This window comes from Equus asinus, chromosome 11 (genome assembly GCF_041296235.1).
Source record: "Equus asinus isolate D_3611 breed Donkey chromosome 11, EquAss-T2T_v2, whole genome shotgun sequence".
NCBI lineage: Eukaryota > Metazoa > Chordata > Mammalia > Perissodactyla > Equidae > Equus > Equus asinus.
Window position 1 is genome coordinate 80,028,698 of NC_091800.1, and position 24,233 is coordinate 80,052,930.

Below are 24,233 nucleotides of genomic sequence, written 5' to 3' on the forward strand. Positions count from 1 at the left end.
GGAAATCTGGTGTCATTCTTGACTGTTCCTTCTAACTCAGCACATTGATCTCAAAACCCTATCAGTTATTTCTCATAAATGTAACTTGAATTAATCTGTTGCTCTTCACCCCCATCTGACCATCCCAGTACAATCCACCATCATCTCTCACCGTGGCTGGTTTCCTTACCTCCAGTTTTTCACCTTTTCTTACCCACTAGCCACATAGTGATATTTCTAAGACCGGGACATAATCATTTCTCTCCACTGCTCACAACCCTACAGGCCCTCCCCTTGCCCTTCAGATAGCTTAGCCAACACGGCCCTGCCTGGCTGGCTTCTGTTTTCTGTTGATTTTCCGAACCCTACCTCAACCACAGAATCAACCATATGATTACTATGGATTTTAATACCAAGCTATCTTTGTTCTATGCAAAAAAGTCACTATTTCTTGAATTGGTTTACTTAACCAACCTTTAAAAAAACTACTTTAAAAAAATATTATCAATATCTTCTTCCTTAAAACCACTTCCAGCAGGTTTAAGATAATAAAATAGAAAATCAGGAGAAGTAACCAAATGTAATAGCTATTGACAGCTATTCTCTGTAGCATTTATTTTTAATTATTGAAAGAGGTAACACTGGAAGTATACATGTTTGGGAGGAAATTTCCTATTCATAAAATAGGATAAAAATATGAATGAAATATATCTGATTTTCCTATAAAACTTTGTCATCCTAAAAATGTATTTACAACTCTTTCAGCTATGTCAGAACAGGGAAGATCTACCCTCTGAAGAGCAGACATTTTCAGAAATGGATGCAAATTATTTTCACATATTAATACTGGCATTATTTTTAATTTCACACATTAATATACACATTAATTTTGTGAAGCTTTCAAAAACATTTAAATACGTCAGGTATTTAAAGCTGGGTGGAGCTGGGAGGTTCATGCTTTATGTACCAAGATACATCGTATTCTAGCTGTTGACTCACAAAATAAGCATTAGTACTCTTGAAGTTTACTTCCAAATTCTTAAATATCTACTATGAGAACTGATGCATGCTAGTTTAGAAAAGCATTCTCCAGAAGAAGCACTTCATGCACATTGGTTGTTAGCATTTATCTGCAGTCTAACTAGCAGGCTAAAAATTTATGCAAGTTTTAAGATGTAGAAACGTGTTATAATATTTATGCGTAAGTTTGTAATTATTTTAGCTCTTAATCTACTGTTTGGCCTGTTTACTTAAAGAATTTAAAGTTCATTCAGCAGCACATATTTACTGAGTGCACACCATGTGCTAGGCTCCATTCCTGGCATTTGAGTCAATGGCTATGAGTACAGCACAGTGATAGCCTTGACCTTATGGAGTATAAGTGTGTTCATGTATGCATGTATGTGGGTGTGTGTGTGCAGTGGAGGAGAAATACAGACAGCACGCGAAAACAAGTAAACGGGGGCCAGCCCAGTGGTGTAGTGGTTAAATCCATGTGCTCTGGCTCAGGGTTCACTGGTTCAGATCCTGGGCACAGACCCACGCACCACTATGTGGGGGCATCCCACATGGAAGAGCTACAATGATTTACAAGTAGGCTATACAGCTAGGTACTGGGGCTTTGGGGAGAGGAAAAAAGAAAGATTGGCAACAGATGCTAGCTCAGGGCCCATCATCCTCACCAAAATAACACTCTTTAAAAAAAACAAAAAGCAAGTAAAAGTGTACACTGTCTTTAATAAGACTATTTCTAGCAAGATACGATGAAATGCCAAAAGAAAATATCAAGAGAAAATAAGAATATAAACCTAATACCTACTTGTTTTCCTTTCTATTTTGACAATATAGCAGTGGAATTTGGTAAGAACTGGATCACCAATTTTATGGATACAAGTATGGTGTAAAGAAACAGAACCAATTGAACATATCTAAATTTTTTTAGAATACAAACAAGCAGTTTTATAATTACGTATTTTTCTTCAACTCAAGAATACATACTACCTCTATGATGGAGGGTGTTTCAATTCCCAAAGTTCCGGTAACTAGGTAGCAAAATGCTTTTAAAAAACAAATGATTGCTTGTGACTGGTTGCACAGTACACCGCCATTTTGAATTATGTTATGTTTAAAGTTGAGTTAGTTAATTCGATAAATATTTGCTGCATGTGTGTGCTGTAGGCCAGTCATCATTTTAGGCCCTGGAGAAAGAGCAGGGAGCCAAACATAAACAGTTCCTTAACGCAGAGAAATTAGAATCTAAGATGTGGATTCTTTTGAAAGGAAGAAAAGCCCTCTGGTCAGAACATCAAACAAGTTGTCATTGCAACCATGAAAGTAATTGCCTTCAGAGTCATCAGTTTGTATTTTATAATAATAGTGACCATGTTATTAATTCTTCCTCATATTTTCAGCATTTTACATTAAGAGATGTTTTGGGCCCATGATCTCATTTTGACAAAATTTAAAACTACTTTATTATAGTCTTTTCACTGATATGATGTATAAAAACAGGTGATGAGAAGTTTGCCTCTGTTATTTGCAGTTGCGATCTTTATTCATGGATTGTTTGTATCCAGTATGGCACTGGAAGCTTTTCACTTAAGGAGAAAGGTTTCTCAGAGGCTTTCTTTGCGAAGAGCAAATTTGGGTGATCAGGCCCGCCACCAGGGAGGGGCGTCCACTCCCCATGAGAGATGGAGGCAGTTCCTGGGAGCCCGTAAGAGGAGCAGACAAGAGCCTGCGCTGGAGATCGGCCATGTCTCTCCACGTACCCATCGTCTCCTCCTACCTTCTTCTCTCCTTGCTGCCTCACAGCTTGCCTCCCTCTGCCCCTGGTTATGGGCACCTGGAGGGCCGCCTTAAGGAATTGTTTTGTTTTTACTTGAATTCACAGTGTAATTTGCTTTGTTTGATCACTTCGTGTTCCTAACCCCTCAGAAATATTCAGAAAATATGTGGTTCTTGTTTTGTTTTGTTTTTTTTGAGGAAGTTTAGCCCTGAGCTAACTGCTGCCAATCCTCCTCTTTTTGCTGAGGAAGACTGGCCCTGAGCTAACATCCGTGCCCATCTTCCTCTACTTTATACGTGGGACGCCTGCCACAGCATGGCTTGCCAAGTGATGCCATGTCCACACCTGGAATCCCAGCCGGTAAACCCCGGGCCGCCGAAGTGGAACGTGTACACTTAACTGCTGCACCACCAGGCCGGCCCCTGGTTCTTGTTTTATATTCTTCCCTTGCAAATTCTATTTGGGAAAAGTTCAAACATGAAAGAATTGCCTTGGGGGCACTATCTAAGCAGGCACATACGCTTAACCGTATTTGTAAATGTGAAAGCATTGCCGACTACCACATCCTAGGTGCTCCCTTCTAAAAATCCAGACGGGAAAATTTTCTTTAAGCTCGATCTTGGGCAAGTTGTTCTTTTCTTGAAGTTCTGGCTTATTGTCTTGTGGACTCTGAATTTTATTATTGATTTATTTCCCTTTTTGCTATGATCAAGGTGACGCTTGGGGACACATGTGGTCCAACATCACTAATCATATAGGAACGTTTTTATATACCTAAAGTTATATAAAAGTTTCATTTTACTATTCTGTCCTTATTTTACCATTTCTTGAATCTTCTAACTTATTTTATACCATTTTATTTATCCCCTCCACATTTCCCAATCTAGCCTTAGGGTTCAATGTTTTTCTCCAATATTTACATGACATAAAGGTGAGAAATCCAGTGAACTCACACTGTGGATTCTCGGGAAAGGAGTGTTTATACTGTCTTGCTGGGTGTTGATGTCCAAAAGCGCCGAGTTCTGGCTCAGAGATTTGGTCCCCTCTCATCTCCTCATTTCTGCAGCCGTTGTCTTCTCCCTGCCACTTCATCCGATTCTTGAGCACAGTGGCTTCCCTGTCACTCCCCCAGTGAAGTCTGAGGGACAGTGGAAGAGAATTAGCGTATCGAACAGAAACCACTCGAACTTGATTGCTACAGACTATCATCACAAAGTTCCTTGACCATCTCCTAGTAAAGACTGTGTCTTAGTAACTACTCCGCCTCTCCTGAAGCTCTGTTCTGTCGCCATGTTGGAGGGGGGCTGGCTTTCTCCTCATACCCTTTGTTACACTCTACACACAGTAACTCCCTCCTCTCAGGAACCAAAAAAACCCTGGAAAACCTCTATTACTGTGTTATGCAGAGACATTTGTCCAGACTTCGCCTCAAACTCCCCCATCCAGACCAGCCTTTATTATGAAAATGGCTGAAATACAGAAGAATAAAAGAAAACCCAGACATTTCAGATGAAGTGTTTCTCTCCAGTTCCTGTGTGTGATAGTTGCCCGGGTCAATATGTAAATGATGTGGGGAAACCACTGGAGATGAACGACTGGAGTGATTTATCTTCTCTTCCTCTTTTTTTAAAGATGGACTTCTCTTCCCCGTCTCAGACTTAGTTTATTAACGAAGTGGAGGTGAAAACTCTGCTTTTCCCTGTTTTGTTTTTTTTCTGATAAATCGTTCTCTTCATTGTAGGAGCTTACACGTTTGTTCCGTGGCTTCTCAGCTTTAAAAGAGGAAAAGCCCTAGAAGAAAAAGAAAATAAAATATTGGTCAAAGAAACCGGTTACTTTTTTATATATGGTCAGGTAGGTCCAGCCGTAATTCTGCTCTCGCTGTCCAAAGCCTTCCATGTTGTGCTCGCTTCTGACAAAGTTCTTTGGTTTGTTCCTCAGGTTTTATACACCGATAACACCTTTGCCATGGGACATCTAATACAGAGGAAAAAGGTCCATGTCTTTGGGGATGAACTGAGTCTGGTGACTTTGTTCCGATGTATTCAAAATATGCCTGAAACACTACCCAATAATTCCTGTTATTCAGCTGGTAAATAATAGCTCTGTATAAGTAGACAGAAAGACATTCCTCAATATATTGTGTGGTTTTCGTTATCCTGAATGATAAACTGAGACAGGTACAGTCATTACTAACAGTTTTATCATTTTTCTATCCATTTAGAAAGGATGGTAACTTCACAGCGATCAACACTGAGAACAATTCTAAGCTGTGTTTTCTTCAACGTGTAACAATAACAACAATACTGATAGAATAATAAGAGAATGACTACCATGTGCCAAGCACCCTTGTCCTGTCTGCACTTTACACATGCGTGTTCATTTAATCCGCCCCCTTCACGGAGGTGCGATCTGAGACGCCGAGAAGCAACACACGCTGTCCTGGGTTGAACAGCTGCTAAGTTTCGGATCTTGGTTTAAGCCAACCTGTCTGCCCCGAGTGTGAGCCTCCAAAACTTCTTTAAGGGCTACAGAAGAGATGCCCTTGGCTGGTTTGAGGGTCAGGTCAACTTGCACAATGTCCTCTCTCACTGTCATGCAGGTGACCTTTGGTGTAAATGGACACCAGATGGCTTTGGGATGTGAAAGTGTAGGAGCAAGGCTGCATTTCAACTGAGCGGCAGTGAGGACGTGGAGAGAAACGGGAAAGAGCAGGCATTGTTCATTTCAGCTCTGCTTTGGCTGTAATTGCCAGTGCAACCTTCACTTCCTGTTGGGGGTAGTTTCAAATTAATCAAGGCTGACATTAGAAAAGAAAGTGTTTGCTTTAAACACATTTATTCCTCTCTGGTGATTTTGACAAATCCGTTCTGAACCCTGAGGAATGTCTGCAGCTCCAGATGATGCTATGAATGACAGTGTGAAACGCAGGATGGGGATGGCTGTGCAATCTGAAGTACTGTATTTCAAAGATATTTACTAACAAATGCCCAATAACTCAGAAAGGAACAATAACCAAGTTAGAAAGGAAGGAAAATGGTTCATAATAATAGAGACAATTGTCATTCTGGATATGCAGCCAAAAAGAGCTTTAACGAGATGATGAGGAAGTTTGTTAAACTGGAATTCCCTAATTTTCATAAAGAAATGTTCCCCTGTGTCCAGTGATGACTAGTATTTTGGTGTTGCAAAGTTTTTATAAATGGCAAGGCTACTCCAATCCATTATTTATTTATATTTATTAGTCTTTACAGCTCTACAATGGACTCGTTTTCAAATATTCTAATCCTCAGCATCTTTAAGATATTTCTCAATGCTAATAGCTTAATATTATATATGAGAACCATTCTCGAGGAAATTTCGAGTTTGTCATTTTAATCTGTTCCAGGGCAATTTTGTTTAAAACCATTAAAAACTACTGTTTAGTGTATACGTGCATAAAGCACTTCCATGATAACCTGAAAAAAATTTAAATGGTCCATTTGAGGAGCCAAACATAATGCCAAGGAAGCTCTTTTATACGCATAGCTGAGTCTTACTCATTATTTCATTAACAAATTGAATATGTTTATGAAAGAAAAAATTAGAGCTGATCGCTATAATCAGGAGGAATTGAAATAGCCAATAACTCAGGGCTGGAATTTTAAATAGAACGCACTTTACAAACTAGTTTGTTCACATGACTTTACTTTGAGAGTCAATAGCAGTGCTTTGTGATCTACAGCCTTTGTCAAAATATTAGATTATCTTCAATCTCTGTGATAATGACTAATGTATTCAACAAATACCAATTTTTTTTTACTATTTAATGTAGTCATCAAATGCTTTGCCTATCCTAGGAGGTGTACACATTGCCCTTAACAATACCTAAAACTGTGTTCTTTTGTTTGTTTTCTGTCTTGGCCCAGTACAAAATAACAACATCCTTGGAGAAAGCATCTTTTGTCCTTCTGATCACTGTCACTGCTCTATGCTTGTCTAAAAAGGTGTCTAGTACGTCGTGAGTGTTCAATAAATAAACACCAACTGGCTGTAGCCTGAGGAAATCTGGGTGCTTTGGGCCTGTTGGTAGAATAGATGTTAACAGAGATGTGCTCATGTAAATACGTTTTCACTGTATGTTAATGAAATGATGATGCAACTACTTTTTAAATTGTTAGTTGGAGGTCCTGACAATTCGGATCCGGATACTATTTTGTTTGTTAGTTTCTCCTCCTCTCCCCTTTTCTCCTCTTTCTTTTCCTGCATATTTTTCTTTTAAAATGGGGTCAGGAATTACGTGGTGTACTGAGTGTAGTTCCTGGATTGTTTTGTGTAGTCCTGAATCACAAAATGCATCATTGCAAATTAGGTACAGGCAGATTTATTTTGGTCAATTTTGTGAAGTTAATTACTTTGTTGCTTTTGATTCTAGAGACAAATATGGTCACTTGAGGAAACACAAAATATAGAGGGTTAGAAAAAGTAATCCAGATAACTCCTAATCCCATAGTCTGGACTCTGTTAACAGATGTGCTTTGTCAATACATGATGTTTCGTTTTTACTTTTTAATAACTTACACATTTTATGGGCACTTTTAAAAGTATGTTTAGGATTATGCAGTATATATATATACGTGTGTGTGTGTGTGCATCAATAAAATGAAGCAAAACCACTTTTAACTATATAACATTTGGTCAAGGGATGTGCTATGCCTTTTAGGCTAGGCTAGCAGGGCAGTAACTGGTTTAGCAGTCCGCTGGTATAATTTGAAGTGTGAATGCCTATGTTACCATTTTTTTCCAAAACAATAATTTTATTTAATGTTCTTTTTATTTCCCGTTGTACAACCACTTCAAGCTCTTGTAAATCGTTCTTTTCCAGGTATTGCAAAGCTGGAAGAAGGAGATGAACTCCAACTTGCAATACCACGTGAAGATGCTAAAATTTCCCGGGACGGAGATGGCACATTTTTTGGTGCACTGAAACTTCTGTGACCTACTTACACCTTGTTTGTGGCTATTTTCCTCCCTTTCTCTGTACCTGCAAGGAGAAAACACTTAACTGGAAAGACCGAAAGGAAAAAAACCCAGTAGTTACCATAGCCTTTTCTGTGAGCTATTTATTTTGGTTTGCTGAAACTAGACCAAAACAGGAAATTTAACCGACAACCACAGCCAAAGGGTGTCATGTGAATTACAAGAACTCGAGCCCATGTAAGGAAAGATAGAATTAGAAAGACTTCATCACAATGCCATGTTGAACAACTTAGTCATAGCTTCTTGTCTTGGAGGAAGCACAGGATTCAGAGACAGTAATAATTTCTTCAAAAACGGTATCCCATGATATACAATGGAACCGGTGCCCACATCTGTAGGGCGTTAGGACATTTTTAGGAAATCTCAGGATTCATCCTCTATTTTTATGTTAAAGATGTCCCTCTCCTTTTGCAGTTAACCTTGTGAAAAGTAAAAAGAAAAAAATTTATAGAACTCTTGCATTCAGTACATGACAAAGTAATTAAAAGTTTAAATTAAGTAGACAATTGGACTCAAAATAGAATATACTATTTAAGTCTTTTTGGTTTATTTCAGGTTTGCAATTTTTATCTCTAATATTATATATTTCCTCTTGGAACACTCCCAGACATTTTTCATGGGAGGGAAATAATTTCTCTCATGTGTCTAGGCTTATGTGTAGTTTTTATAGCTAATTTCAGTTACTTCAGAAAGTTTTAATTTAGAGTAATTCCAATTCATGCATATAAGCATGAATTGAAAAGATAACTATGATTGTTCTTATATAAAAATATGTTCGCCATAGAAGTTAATGAATACACTTATAAGAATGTAATATGATTTCCCTTTACTTCCTACCCTTCTGTTAAACTGCTGCTACTGGAGTTCGCCTTTAAAAAATACTTGTTCTTAGCTTTACAGAAGTTGAGATTTGAAGTCCTTGGCATCCTGAAGTATGTTATATGCCATGTGCTTGTTATGAAGATTATGGTATGCCAGGAGACATTCTCCTGATTTTCGTTATATAGAGAATCATATTTGAGAATGCTGTTCTTCTTATCTTTTATAACATCAATTTCCGTTGTTTCGCTTGTCTTTTTTTAAATGTCGTCGGTTTAAAGAGTTTACTTCATTAAACACTTTACTTCAGCAGTTTGAATAGTAGATGGAAAAATAGGCCCCGGTCTACATTAATTTTCCCCAGTCTGCATTAGAATATTTTTGAAGATTATACTTTTCCAAACAAAGAAAATAATTTGTATTTTGTGTCTAAAATTAAACTTTGTTTAAAACTCTGGTTTCTATAATTTTGGCCTTTTGGTTAAATAAAATATATTCTGGAATTTATTTTGTTTCACAGTATGATAGTTGAAAAAGAAGTGATAAGTGGAGTACGAGCTTAGATACTCCAAGGAGGTGAATAATTTTCCTAGTGTTGCTGCTACTGGGATTGCCAAATAAAATACTCCAGTGCCTGTGGCCTGACTTTTTGATCGAGTCTGTCTAACACCACTCATCTCTGGATTTCTCTCCGTAGAGCTAAATGTCACTTTAAAAATTAGGTGCAGGGCCAGCATGGTTGCATGGTGGGTAAGGTTTGACCCTCCACTTTGGCAGACCAGGGTTTGCAGGTTCTGATTCCAGGCTCAGACCTCACACCGCTCGTCAAGCCGTGCTGTGGCGGCATCCCGCCATAGAATAGAGGAAGATTGGCCACAGATGTTAGCTTGGGGCCAGCCTTCCTCATACACACACACAAAAAGTTAGGTGCATAATTGAAAAGCATTATAAAGTAATATGCATTAGGTTATGGCAATAAAGAATTTGAAATCATGAATATTTTACGTATTTTAAAAAGGATTTGTTCGCATCAATACTATAGATATAAAAATATTAATTGAATATTTCTTAGAGCATAAGGTTAACAAAAGATAAGACTACATGACAATAGACTTGTGTACCAAGCTGCTGTTATCTACATCTCACACTGTTATGCTTTTTAAAAGATTTAGCGTATTTTGTCAGCAGGTGTAGAATTCAAACACATAAAATAGTCTTAAATCTTACTTTACTTTCAGGTTAAGCTAGCGTTAAGATGTGAATCCTATCTTGTTCGTGTATGAAATTATGAGGAAAAGTAGGCTTTGGTTAAGAAAAAGTTTATTTAGATATCCGGATAGAATTAAGACTGTGTCCATGCAGGGGGTGGGGGATCTCCGATGCAGCAGTAGCTGCCCCAATGCCGTCTCCTCTGTCCTTTCCCCAATTTATTTTAGGGAAAGATGATGTTATACTGGGGTTTTCTACAACAGAACGTTTCTAAGGTCTAAATGTATGGGCCCCATCCAGATATCCTTATGTCTTAAATTTGAAATCATGACTGTGATAAATAATTACTTCAGGGTTTTAAATTGCTCCCTCGTGTGGGAGCTAAGCAAGTCAGCAGAACATCCAGGGTGAAATTATGTGCAGCCCTGACTGGCAGCTGGAGAAATCAACTCCACTCTCTAAGTCATCCTGCAACGAGAACGTCTTCCCCCGTGGTTTGTTAAGGATGCGGCAATTTATTGCTAGAAGAACTTAATAAATCCTTTCGTAATTTGAATTATGAATCAGAAAACATTACTCTAAAGACTTCCTTGCCCTAGGAGAGAAGCTCTAAACTGGAGAACAGCACACCAGTGCAGCCAAATGATGTATTTGGTTTGGTGCCTATGATGCTTTACGATTTTTGAGTTGCTTTATAACATAAAAATCTATACTCATTCCATGAAACGTGACACTTAAACTTCTCTCAGAAATATGGATGTTTTATTTTAAAACATCGAAGGACAATATATAATATACATGCAATAAAATGCAAAACTTAAGCACACAGCTTGGTAATGTATTTTTACAAAACGGACATCCTCCTGTAGCCACCTCCCAAAGCTAAGTACGAACATTGCCAGCGCCCCAAGGTCTTTCACACTCCTCCCTGTCCGTAGAGGTAATTGCCATTCTGATTTTCATCATCAGGGAAGAACCTAATACAAACGGCACCATATAGAATGTAACCTTTCGTACACGCTGTCTGCCTTCATCCGTTCACCAACTTGTCTGTGACATTCTTCCACACTGCTGCCTGTAGCCGTGGTTCATTCATATCTACCACCGAACAGAACTTCATTTTCTTGAGATATCACAAAAAGTATTTGTCCACTTTACTGTCGAAGGGCCTTTGAAGTTTTTCCAGTTTGGGGCTGCTAGGAGTTGTGTTTCTGTGAATATTCTCTGAAAATAGTTCAGGCAACTTATATACATCTTTCTGTTGGATCTACACCTAGAAGTGGAATTGTTGCAACATAGAATGGGCATGTGGTCAGTTTTAGTTAATACTGCCAAAAAGATTTCTGAATGATAAACAATCTATAGAAAATCAAGCAGAACTGGGCTACTGAAGGCAACGATGGCCCCGTCTAACTTTTGTCTCCCCATTGCAGCCAGGCGAGCACCCTCTCCTTTGCTGCAGGGCCCACTCAACTTTCTGCCTCCATGTTGTCCGTCTGACCCCGGGCTAGGATCCTGGGGATTATAAAAATATAGTTTGCTCCTGATTATTTGTGGGCACATTCACTTTTATAACTTAATTTTCTAAACTTGATTAACTTTAAAAAGTCAATCATGATTAAAAGCGGGGTCCCAGATCTCCAGCCTTGCTTATACCAGAGCAGCTTCTCCTTTCAGATTCCTATTCTCCTTGGGTGAGGCTCGGGAGTGAGGAGCTGGCAGGGGGCAGTGAGCAACTGCAAACACCGCCGTCCCTGCTCAGCCGTGCCCAGACCATCAAGAAGTGAGTGCAAGTTTCTCTGAAGCATCCTTTGAGGTTGTCTTTGCCTTCCTCACCGCCACCATTGCATTATCCGAGTTGGCTAAGTTGTTATTTAAAAGATAATGAAATGAAATTCTGTTTAAGATCACTTTAAAAATAAAGATAAGAACACTATAGAAGTATATTAACCAGACAGTATGAGGACAGTTTGTTGCTTATTTAGATTTATTTTGCAATCTTACGCTACTACGGTTCTTACCAATGTTTGGAATGATATATTTGGCATATAAGAGACTTTTTCTGTACGCTTAATTTTGGGCATGTGAAAATACTTTAGGCATTTGTTTTATCTTGTTTTGTAGGTCCTGCTGCAATCACACACTGTATTTAAAACTAATCACAAAGATGGGAACTAACGGGCTGCGATGGAGTGGGTGGCTCTGTGTGGTGAAGAAATGTTTGATATGGTGTTATGATACTGAACTGCCAATTTGGACCACCCAATGGCTAGTTAACTTGTCATTTTGGAGGACTAAACAAACAGGATCAAGGATGCAAAACAAGGATGCACCTGGTGCCGCAGTACCAGTTGGTTCATTTCTCTGTGTCTCACCTTTTCCATGTAGATAAAAGAAATAATTTTTTTCACAAATGAATGGAAAAACTCACAAAATCCATTTTAGACCATTAAGAGGGAAACAGTTATATCATTACTTTAGGCTTGTATTTGTAGCGGTAGAATAGATTTTATGAGAATTTTTTGTATAAAACTAATTCTATTGGTTTTTTCATATATAACTTTGATGAAAGCTAATGGCTGGCCACACATTCCTCTCCTTGGGAGCCAAGTAGGACACGGTAAAATTCCATGAGGACCAGTGTCTGCAGTGATCGACATTGTGGTCACTGAGTGCGGTCCCATGGTCAGTGGTCTTGACCGCATCTAGCACCTGCCTCCACTCTGCTTATCAGAAGCCAAAAAAGAGGATTCAGCCTGTTAGCCGTCATCATCTGAGATCAGATAATGATGGTGAAGGAGCAAATAACGAGAAGGATCGAGTGTGGGAGAACGGAGGAAATTCTTCACCATTGAGGTTGCAGCTTCACTTAGTTTTAAATGTTCTCGAACTTTTGACTTTTCATTTTTTGATAATTTCAGGCTTACGAAAATATAGAAAAAAACAGTGCAAAGAAATCTCTTATACCCTTGCTTATATTCCCCAAATGTTAGCATCCTACAATAGGAGGATCAAAAGCAGGACGGTAGTTTTGATACAACGCTGTCTTAGATGGGAATGATAATCGCCCTCTCCTTGATATCCACTATAGCCCAAGACACATGCACACAATACAACTAGAAATGAGTATTTGGGGGCCAGCCCAGTGGCATAGTGGTTAAGTTCTCATGCTGCGCTTCAGCAGCCCAGGGTTCTCCATTTCTGTTCCTGGGTGTGGACCTACATACCACTTGTCAAGCCATCTGTGGCAGGCATCCCACATATAAAATAGAGGAAGATAGGCACGGATGTTAGCTCAGGGCCAAGCTTCCTCAGCAAAAAGAGGAGGATTGGAAGCAGACGTTAGCTCAGGGCTAGTCTTCCTCAAAAAAAAAAAAAAAAAAGGAAATGAGTATTTGAGGACAGAGCCGGCTTCTTGGGCATGCCATCTGTGCAGCAGTGCAGGGCCCAAGACTCCAGAAACCCTGTTCTTTGTTTAATGTTCTGCTGTTGCCATCTTGAAATGCATAATAACTTTTGAATCATGGGCCCTGCGTTTTCAATTTGCACTGGACCCCCAAACTTATGAAGTGGTTCTGCTCGAAAATACTGCAGAGGAGGAGTAGAGGAGGGGAGTTAAGAGCATGTCTCTAGGGACACACCCCTGGAATTCAAATCCTAATTCTGTTGTTCACTAGTTTCATGATGTGGGGTCTGGGGGCTCACAGGACTGTGACACTCAGGGAATTGGGAGAAATAAACATGTTAAAACACCTAGAGTAGTGCCTGGCACATTATAGTGCTAAATGCTTTTCTCAAAAGACAAGTGTACCCATACCCTCATACACACACAGAAGAAAAAGGATTTGAAGTGGAATTCAAGAGAAGCAAGGAGACATGCAGTTTGGTTTTATTTTAGCAAAAGATCTGAAAGCTAAATTGGCAGGAAATTGGGGAAATCTGTTGTTTTGTTTTTAAGATGTCTTGAACAGACCAGAAAAAAGAAATCAGAAGAAAGAGAAAGCAGCCCCTGGGACAGGAAAGACCACTCTGGCTCTTCTTCAGGTCCCAGAAGGACACCTCCCTCTATCCAGCAGTGCAAGTGAAGAAGAAGATAAGCAGCGCCAACTACCTCCTGCCTTGGGGGTTAGGTATTTCCAAGATCTAGGAGGTAGGGCAAGAACCTCAAGGGGAGCAGGTCGCCCTAAGTTCAACCTGATAGGAGTAGAAACGAACTGGGATTCAGGAGATCAGGGGCAGTGGCAAGAAAACAGAATAAGAAGGAGTTTGAGGAGAAACAAAATGTCCATGGGAAAGATTCTTTCTGGGGCGAGGGGACGCCCATATGGGACCAGCCTGCAGGTGTGCTGGGGACAAGTAGAGTAGACGGGGGCTGGGTCCACGCCCCTCAGGACGGCCCTGACACAGCCTCCCTTTAAATGCTGAGGAATGGTTGATCCTCCCAAGGGGTCTTGACAGAGAGGGAACACACGATCGGGGTCCCTGGTCACCCACTGGGATAGGAGCCACATTCAGTAGGAAGAAACTGTGTGGGTGGAGAGTCACGTGGGAACGAAAACACAGGTCCATTTTTATTGGCATTTCAGATAAGTCTATCACATAATACACAGCCGTTTTAATCCCTTGGAAGTTAAGACAAATTGATTGATTTCTTTTCTTAAGTGTAAACCTCAGAGTTGACAGGGCTGCTGAATTAGAGTCCAAAAATCACAGTAAAAATGAACGAGAAGTTTGTAAACAGCATTCCACCAGCTGAGAAATACCCGCAACGTCCTTGGAACGCCGTCATCCAGCCACTGAGTACATGCCTCCAGAGAAGAGCCCGCATCAGTGTTGGCGATCCGTGTCTCCTTTAGGGAAGTTGGAGGCGGTCTGTGCTTTCAGAGACTGGCCTCACCATGCTCCAGGAGGGGAAATGTAGCAGTAGGGTAATTTCCTTTTAACCCACATGATCTGAGTGGTTGCATCACCAGGAGGTTACATCCAGCCACTTGCCAGAGTCTGGGAAGCTGCAGCAATTTTCCTTTGTGAAATTAATACCTAATTAGAATTCTAGCCATTGGTTAGTGTTAACTCAGGGAGTGGGGCATCCACATCTGCATCAAGTAAGGTGGATCGCCACCTTTGCATGCATAGTCAGAGACCCTGCGTTTCCCAACACTCCACCTGATAATAAAAAATATGGAAGCTGTCAAGTAAGTAGATGTAGAGAAACTAGAAATTCATATACGAGAGGGAAAAATTAAAAAGACCACCCCTCAAAAAAAACTCAAAAGAGATAGAGAGGAAGAGGAAGGAAGCAGGGGGAGATGGGAAGGAGAGAGAGAGAGGAAGAAAGAAAGAAAGAATGAAGGAAAGAAAGAGAGAGGGAGGGAGGAAGGAAGGAAGGAAGGAAGAAAGGCAGGCAGGCAGGAAGGAAGGTAGGAAGGAAGGAAGGAAAATAAAGAAAGAAAAAGAGAAATTCCATATACCCCTCACCCAGTTTCCCTATTGTTATTGTACTTTACTTAATTTACATTGTCACAACAAAGAAACTAACACTGGTACATCACTCTTAACCGAACTCCACACTTTATTAAGATTTTATTGGTTTTTCCACTACTGTCCTTTTTCTTTCCAGGACCCTGTCCAGGGTACCTCATTGCATGTAGTTGTCACGTCTCCTTCCCCTCCTCTGGTCTGTGACAGTTTCTCAGACTTCCCTTGTCATCACAGCCATGGCAGTTTTGAGGAGTATTGGGCAGGTGTTTCGCAGGATGTTCCTCAGTTTGGGTTTGTCTGATATTTTTCTCATGGTTGGAATGGAGTTGTGCCTTTTGAGGAACACCAAAGAGGTGAAGTTCATATCAAATCAGAGGTACATGATCACCTAACCAGGAGATGCCGGCCAGGTTCCCAAGAGGTCACTTTTAAATTCATATGTTTCTCCAGTCATGAAACTATGTAACTATACATGCTACATTAACTTGAAAACAAACACACAAAATGTTCAGCTTTGACAATGCAGCAGCATCCTGCCTTTGCCTCGTTGACATGTTGTACATGAATATCACCACTAGAGGGAAGCACTAGAACAACTAAGTGAAGGGTCAGCTTTAGTTTTTTTTCTTGAAGACATTTATTTATATTTTTATTTTTTATTCTCTTTTTTCTTCACTTATTTTATTGAGATCATAATGGTTTATAACATCGTGTAATTTTGGGTGTACATTATTATTTAACAATTTCTCTATAGACTTCATCGTGCTCACCACCAGTAGTCAGTCTATTTGTCATGCGTCACCATACATATGTGCCCTTTTACCCCTTTTGCCCACCTCCAGCCCCCTTCCCCACTGGTAATCACTAATCTGTTCTCTTTATCCATGTATTTGTTTATCATCCACATATGAGTGAAATCATGCAATATTTGTCTTTCTCTTTCTGGCTTATTTCACTTAACATAATACCTTCAAGGTCCATCCATGTTGTTGTAATGGGACAGTTTTGTCTTGTTTTAATGGCTGAGAAGTATTCCGTTGTGTATATATACTATATCTTCTTTATCCAATCATCCATAGAAGGGCACTTGGGTTGCTTCTACATCTTGGCTATTGGGATAATGCTGCCATGAACACAGGGGTGCATAAATCTCTTTGAATTGTTGATTTCAAGTTTTTCGGATAAATACCCAGTAGTGGGATAGCTGGATCGTATGGTATTTCTATTTTTATCTTTTTGAGAAAGCTCCATACTGTTTTCCACAGTGGCTGCACCCATTTGCATTCCCACCAGCAGTGTATGAGGGTTTCCTTTTCTCCACATCCTCTTCAACACTTGTTATTTTTTTCTTGGTGATTATAGCCATTCTGACCCATGTAGGGTAATATCTCTTAGTTTTGATTTGCATTTCCCTATTAATTAGTGATGTTGAGCATCTTTTCAAGTGTCTGTTGGCCATCTGTATATCTTCTTTGGAAAAATGTCTGTTCATATCCTCTGCCCATTTTTTGATTGAGTTTTTTTTTGTTGTTGAGTTGTATGAGTTCTTTATATATTTTGGAAATTAACCCCTTGTCAGATATATGACTTGTAAATATTTTCTCCCAGTTGTTGGATTGTCTTTTCATTTTGTTCATGCTTTCCTTTGACTTGCAGAAGCTCTTTAGTCTGATATAGTCTAATTTGTTTTATTTTTTCTTTTGTTTCCCTTGCCTTAGCAGACATGGTAATTGAAAAGATGCTGCTAAGACTGATGTCAAAGAGTGTACCACCTATATTTTCTTCTAGGAGTTTTATGGTTTCAGGTCTTACATTCAAGTTTTTAATCCATTTTGAATTAATTGTTGTCTATGGTGTAAGATAATGGTCTACTTTCATTCTTTTGCATGTGGCTGTCCAGTTTTCCAAACACCATTTATTGAGGACACTTTCCTTTCTCCATTGTGTGTTCTTGGCTCCTCTGTCAAAGATTAACTGTCCATAGATGTGTAGTTTTACTTCTGGGCTTTCAATTCTGTTCCCTTGATCTGTGTGTCTGTTTTTGTGCCAGTACCGTGCTGTTTTGATGACTATAGCTTTATATTTTAAAGTGAGGTATTGTGATGCCTCCAGCTTTGTTCTTCTTTTTCAGGATTGCTTTGGCTTTTGAGGGTCTTTTGTTGTTCCATATAAATTTTAGGATTCTTTGTTCTATTTCCATGAAGAATGTCATTGGGATTCTGATTGGGATTGCATTGAATCTGTAGATTGCTTTAGGTAGTATGGACATTTTAACTACGTTTATTCTTCAAACCCATGAGCACTGACTATCTTTCCATTTCTCTATGTCTTCTTCAATTTCTTTGAATAATGTCTTATAGTTTTCAGGGTAGAGGTCTTTGACCTCATTGGTAAGTTTGTTTCTAGGTATTTTGTTCTTTCTGTTGCCATTGTAAATGGGATTGTATTCTTGACTTCTCTCTCTGCTAGTTCATTCTTAGTATACAAAAATGCAAGTGATTTTTGTAAGTCGATTTTGTATTCTGCAACTATGCTGTAGTTGTTGATTATTTCCAATAGATTTCCAATGGATTCTTTGGGGTCTTCTATATATAGACTCATGTCTTCTGAAAACAGTTAGGGTTTCACTTCTTCCTTTCCAATTTGAATTCCTTTTATTTCTCTTTCTTGCCTAATTGCTCTGGCCAAAACCTCCAGTATGACATCAAATAAGAGTGGTGAGAGTGTACACCCTTGTCTCGTTGCTGTTCTCGGATGGCTTTCAGTCTTTCACCATTGAGTATGATGTTGGCTGTGGGCTTGTCATATATGGCCTTTGTTATATTGAGGTGCTTTCCTTCTATACATATTTGATTGAGAGTTTTTATCATAAATGTATGTTGGATCTTGTCAAATGCTTTCTCTGCATCTATTGAGATTATCGTGTGATTTTTATTGCTCATTTTGTTAATGTGGTGTATCACATTGATTGATTTGTAGATGTTGAACCATCCCTGTGTCCCTGGAATAAATCCCACTTGACCATTGTGTATCATCCTTTTAATGTATTGCTGTATTCGGTTCACCAATATTTCGTTGAGGATTTTCGCATCTATGTTCATCAGTGATATTGGCCTGTAAATGTCCTTCTTTGTGTCGTCATTGTCTGGTGTTGGTATCAGCGTGATGTTGAATTAGGAGAATGAGTTAGGAAGCATTCCATCTTCTTCAATTTTCTGGAATAGTTTGAACAGGATAGATATTAAATCTTCTTCAAATGTTTGGCAGAATTCTCCAGCGAAGCCATCTGGTCCTAGACTTTTGTTGTCTGGGAGGTTGTGATTACTGTTTCAATCTCTTTACTTGTGATTGGTCTATTCAGATTCTCTATTTCTTCTTGATTCAATTTTGGAAGGTTGTATGAGTGTAAGAATGTATCCATTTCTTCTAGGTTATCCAATTTGTGGGCATATAGTTTTTCATAGTATTCTCTTTTTTTTTTTTTTTTAAAGATTGGCACCTAGGCTAACAACTGTTGCCAATCTTCCTTTTTTTTTTTTTTTAAGGATTGGCACCTGGGCTAACAACTGTTGCCAACCTTTTTTTTTTTTTCCTGCTTTATCTCCCCAACCCCCCCCCCCCCCCCGCTACATAGTTGTCTATCTTAGTTGCAGGTCCTTCTAGTTGTGGGATGTGGGACACCGCCTCAACGTGGCCTGACCAGCGGTGCCATGTCCGCACCCAGGATCTGAACCCTGGGCCGCTGCAACAGAGCGCACGAACTTAACCACTTGGCCACGGAGCCGGCCCCACATAGTATTCTCTTACAATCCATTGTATTTCTGTGGTATCCATCTTAATTTCTCCTCTTTCATTTCTAATTTTATTTAATTGAGCCTTCTCTCTATTTTTTTTGGTGAGTCTGGCAAAGGGTTTGTCAATTTTGTTTATCTTCTCAAAGAACCTGCTCTTAGTTTCATCGATCATTTCTACTGATTTTAGTCTCTATTTAATTTATTTATGCTGTTATTTTTATTATTTCCCTCCTTCTGCTGATTTTTGGCTTTGTGTGCTCTTCTTTTTTTCTAGTTCTGTTAGGTGCAGTTTAAGATTACTTACTTGAGATTTTTCTTCTTTGTTGAGGTGGGCCTGTATTGCTATGAATTTCCCTATTATAACCACTTTTGCTGCACTCCATAAGAGTTGGTATGTTGTATTTTCATTTTCATTTGTCTCCAGGTATTTTTTAATTTCTCCTTTGATCCAATGGTTGTTCAGTGTCATGTTGTTAACTCTCCACATATTTTTGACTTTCCCAGCTTTTTTCTTGTAGTTGATTTCTAGTGTCACAGCATTGTGATCAGAAAAGATGCTTAAGATGATTTCAATCTTCTGAAATTTATTGAGCCTTTCCTTGTTTTCCAAGAAACAGTCTATCTTTGAGAATGATCCATGTGCACTTGAGAAGAATGTGTATTCTGCTGTTTTTGAATGGAATGCTCTATATATTTCTATTAAGCCTATCTGATCAAGTGTTTTGTTTAAATCAACTATTTCCTTGTTGATTTTCTGGCAGAGTGATCTGTCCATTGATGTGAGTGAGTGTTGAGGTCCCCTACCATTATCGTGTTGCTGTTGATTTCTCTCTTTAGGTCTGTTAATAGTTGCTTGATGTACTTTGGTGCCCCTGTGTTAGGTGCATATATATTCATAAATGTTATGTCCTCTTGGGGGAATGTACCTTTTATCATTATATTCTGCCCCTCTTTGTCTCTCACTGTCATTTTTATCTTGAAGTCTACTTTGATACAAGTGCGATAATACCTGCTTTCTTTTGTTTGCTGATTGCTTGGAGTATCATCTTCCATCCCTTTACACTGAGCCTACGTTTGTCTTTAGAACTGAGCTGTGTTTCCTGGAGGCAACATATTGTTGGGTCTTGTTTTTTAATCCATCCAGCCACTCTATGCCTTTTTGATTGGAGAACTCAATCCACTTATGTTTAGAGTGATTATTGATATATGAGCACTTAATATTGCCATTGTATCTCTTCTTTTCAGGTTGCTCTATGTTTCAATTGTTCCTTTGTATTCCAGACTGCCATTTGATTTTGGTGGTTTTCTTTGGAGGTGTTCTCAGTTTTCTCTTTTTTTTATGAATTGTGGCTCTGCTCTGATTTTTTGTTTAGTGGTTACTGTGAGGTTTGTATATAAGTTCTCACAGAGGAGTTAGTCAATTTTCTCATAGCTTCTTATCTCCAGTAGCCTAAGCATGTTGCACCCCTCTCCTCTTCCCCTTCTGAGTTAGTGTTCTTATAAATTATTCTGTTTTGTGTTGTGAGTTTGTGACTAAGTTGAAATGTTTATAGTTACTTTTGATGCTTTCCTTCCCTTTATCTTTTAAGCTATAACTTAGAATTTGCTTTCCTATTCTGATAGAGAGCTGCAATTTTCTGATTTTGTCTACTTATCTCCTTGCTCAAAGCTTTGCAGACCTTTGTCTCTTTGTTTCCAGTATGAGGGCATCTTCAATCGTTTCCTGTTGGGGAGGTCTAATCATTTCTCCCTCAGCTTTTGTATACCTGGGAAGGCTTTTATCTCTCCATTGTACTTAAAGGATAGTTTTGCTGGATAGAATATTCTTGGCTGAAAGTTTTGTCTTTCAGTATTTTGAATATATTATTCCATACTCTCCTAGCCTATAAGGTTTCTGCCAAGAAATCTGCTGAAAGCCTGATGGGGGTTCCTTTGTAGGTTTTTTCTTCCACCTTTCTGTCCTTAATATTTTTACTTCGTCATTGCCTTTGCCAGTTTTTGTATTATATGCCTTGGAGAAGGTCTTTTAGCATTGATGTAATTAGGAATTCTATTAGCTTCATGTATTTGTAAATCTGGTTCCTTCTCCAGGTTTGGGAAGTTCTCAGCTATTATTTCTTTGAAAAAGCTCTCTGCTCCTTTCTCCCTCTGGAATATCTATAATCCCTATGTTTCTTTTCCTAATTGAGTTGGATATTTCTTGAAGAATTCCTTCATTTTTTACAAATCTTAGTTCTCTCTCCTCCTCCACTTGTAGCATTTCTATATTTCTATATTATATATTTCCTCTAAATCACTAATTCTTTCCTCCATAACATCAGCTCTATTTTTAAGAATTCTAGATTACTTTTTATTTCATTAATTGTGTTCTTCATATCTATAATTTCTGCTTGTTTTTTTTTTTTAACAATTTCAATGTCTTTGGTGAAGGAGTCCTTCTTCTCACTAATTTTGTTCATGAGCTCATTGAACTGTCTTTCTGATTCTTCTTGTAACTTGTTGAGTTTCTTTTTGACAGCTATTTTGAATACTCTGTCATTCAGATTGTAAATTTCTATGACTTCAGGGTTGGTTTCTGGAGAATTGTCATTTTCCTTCTGGTCTGAATTGTTGCTGTAGTTTCCCATGGTGTTTGATGAACTAATCTTTTGATGGCGCATTTGTGGCAGTATTAGGTCACAGATTCTACCTGCTACCACTAAAGGGAAGCAGGAGCTGAGTTTATGAACCCACCCCACCTGCTGGAATTTGTGGGGGTACTATGGGCATTTGTGATAGCCTGGAAAGTGTTTGGGTAAGTGTATAGACTGTGCTCGATGGGCAGGGCTTCCTTGCAGGGGCCAAGTCTGGGCCACTCCTTGGGGCCACAGGGGCAGGGCTCTCCCATCACTGGGAAAGCAATCAAGAGCGGGCTAAGCTGCCATCGCCTTTTCCTTCGGTCTTCCCAAGGCGCGTTCCCACTTTCAGGAGTTCAGCGATACTATAGGTGCTTACACAAGTGGGGAATATGCTCACCCCAGTGCATAGATCTGCTACTATCTCTTCTTGTGGTCATGCTGGCCACTGTGCTTGGTGGGTGGGGCTTCCTCACAGGGTCCGAGCCAGGACCACTCCTTTGGGCCACAGTGGTAGGGTGGACTCCTCTACTGCTAGGAAAGTGATCAGGAGCAGGCTAGGGGCTGCTGCCACCTCTTCCTACAGTTGCCCTGGGCATGTTCCCACTTTCAGGGAACAGCAGTACTATGGATGCTCTCAAAAGCTCAGCAGTGTTTGTATGAGTGCCTGGGGCTGTCAGGAAGGGCAGGGAGTGCTCACCCAACTCCACCACTCCCCAGAAGACCAGTCAACCCACCTTCAGATGTATAGCTGTGAGGGTCTCTCAGGTATCCTGTTGTGTTATGTGGGTTTCCTCCATTGGTTAATGAATGTCCATTTAGTTGTAGTTCAAAGGGGGAGAGACAAAGGGAACAGCTAACTCCACCATCTTGCTGATGTTACTTTCTTAGCTTTATTCTTAAATTCAATTAAATGGATAGAGAAATAATAAAAATGATAATATCAGGAACTGGAGGAACATTAAAAGACCAACCAGACACTTTTAGTGTTTCCTAAAACCATATTCAACTCCTAACAAAAGTTTGCAATATCACAATTTCTACTCTGTTCCTATGTGATAGAAATGGTTTCCTGTTGAGTTGTACTAAATTGTTTGCAAACCTGGGAACTTTAGCAAGTTTATAGCCCCCAAAAGTCAGGGGCAAAGGGAGGGAATGACAGCAGGAAGAGACTGGAGAAAGGTTGGAGGACAGGCTCCATCCTAAGTTGGTCCAGGCTTTATACAAATCTCTTCCTATCTCTAACTTTTTACCAGAAAATGGTTAGTGATATATTCTGATATCTGTTCATAATGCATACTGTCTACTTCTAATTTTTAAACTATTTATACATGTCATACGCTAAGCCTATCTGTGCACATAATCTAATTTTTAATTGTTAAAAAATTAATGGAAAAATTTTAAAGCAGTTTTAGGTTTTGAGAAAATTGAGCAAAAAGTACAGTAACTTGTCATATACACTAAACCACCACCCCAATTCCTCCTATTATTAATGTATTGTATTAGAGTGATAAATTTGCTGCAATTAATGAGCTAATGTTGACACACAATCATTAACTAAAGTCCACAGTTTACATCAGCTATTACTCTTGGTGTTGTACATTCTGTGAGTTTTGACAAATGAATAATGTCATGTATCCACAATTCAGTATCATACAGAACAATTTTACTGCCCTAAAAACTGCCTGTGTTCCACCTATCCATTTCTTCTATTCCCTCCACTCCTGCCCCGAATCCCTGGAAACCACTAATTTTTTTATTCTGCATAGTTTTGACTTTTCCAGAATGTTATATTTTTGGAATCATACCGTATTCAACCTTTTTAGATTGGCTTCTTCCTCTTTTAAATATGACTTAAGTTTCCTCCATGTCTTTTTGTAATTTGATGGCTTGTTTCTTTTTACTGCTGAATAATATTCCATTGCATGAATGATCCACAGTTTGTATACCTGTTTACCTGTGGAAGGACATCTGAATTGCTTCTGATTTTTGGCAATTATGAATAAGGCGCTACAAACACTTATGTGCAGAATTTTGTGTGGGCATACATTTTCAATTCACTTGGGTAAATACCAAAGACCATGACTTCTGGAACATATGGTAAGACTAGGCTTAACTTTGTAAGAAATTGCCAAAATATCTTGCAAGGTGGCTGCACCATTTTGCATTCCCACCAGCAATGAATGAGAGTTCCTGTTGCTCCACATCCTTGCCAGTATTTGATGTTGTCAGAGTTTCAGATTTTAGCCATTCAACCAGGTAGTAAGCTTATCTCATTGTTTTAATTTGCATTTCCCTCATGACACATGATGTTGAGCATCTTTCACATGCTTACTTGCTGTCTGTATATCTTCTTTGGTGAGGTTACTGTTCAGATCCTGGGCCCACTTTTTAGTTAGTTTGTTTTCTTATTGTTGGGTTTCAGGAGTTCTTTGTTTATTTTTGATACAAGTCCTTTATCAGATGTGTGTTTTGCAAAGATTTCTTCTAGTCTGTAATTTCTCTTTTCTTTCTCTTAAATCTGATTTA

General features: G+C 39.1%; 1 protein-coding gene across 1 annotated transcript in view; it reads left to right on the plus strand.

Moving 5' to 3' along the window:
* The window catches only part of TNFSF13B (TNF superfamily member 13b), a 32,562-nt gene extending 23,450 nt beyond the window's left edge, over positions 1-9,112 (plus strand). Inside the window, exons 4-6 of the mRNA XM_014852142.3 lie at positions 4,509-4,621; positions 4,709-4,859; positions 7,632-9,112. Coding sequence (XP_014707628.3) covers positions 4,509-4,621; positions 4,709-4,859; positions 7,632-7,744 — 377 coding nt within the window. The 3' untranslated portion in view covers positions 7,745-9,112. The remainder of the gene's footprint in view (positions 1-4,508; positions 4,622-4,708; positions 4,860-7,631) is intronic.
* Positions 9,113-24,233: the final 15,121 nt, after the last annotated feature.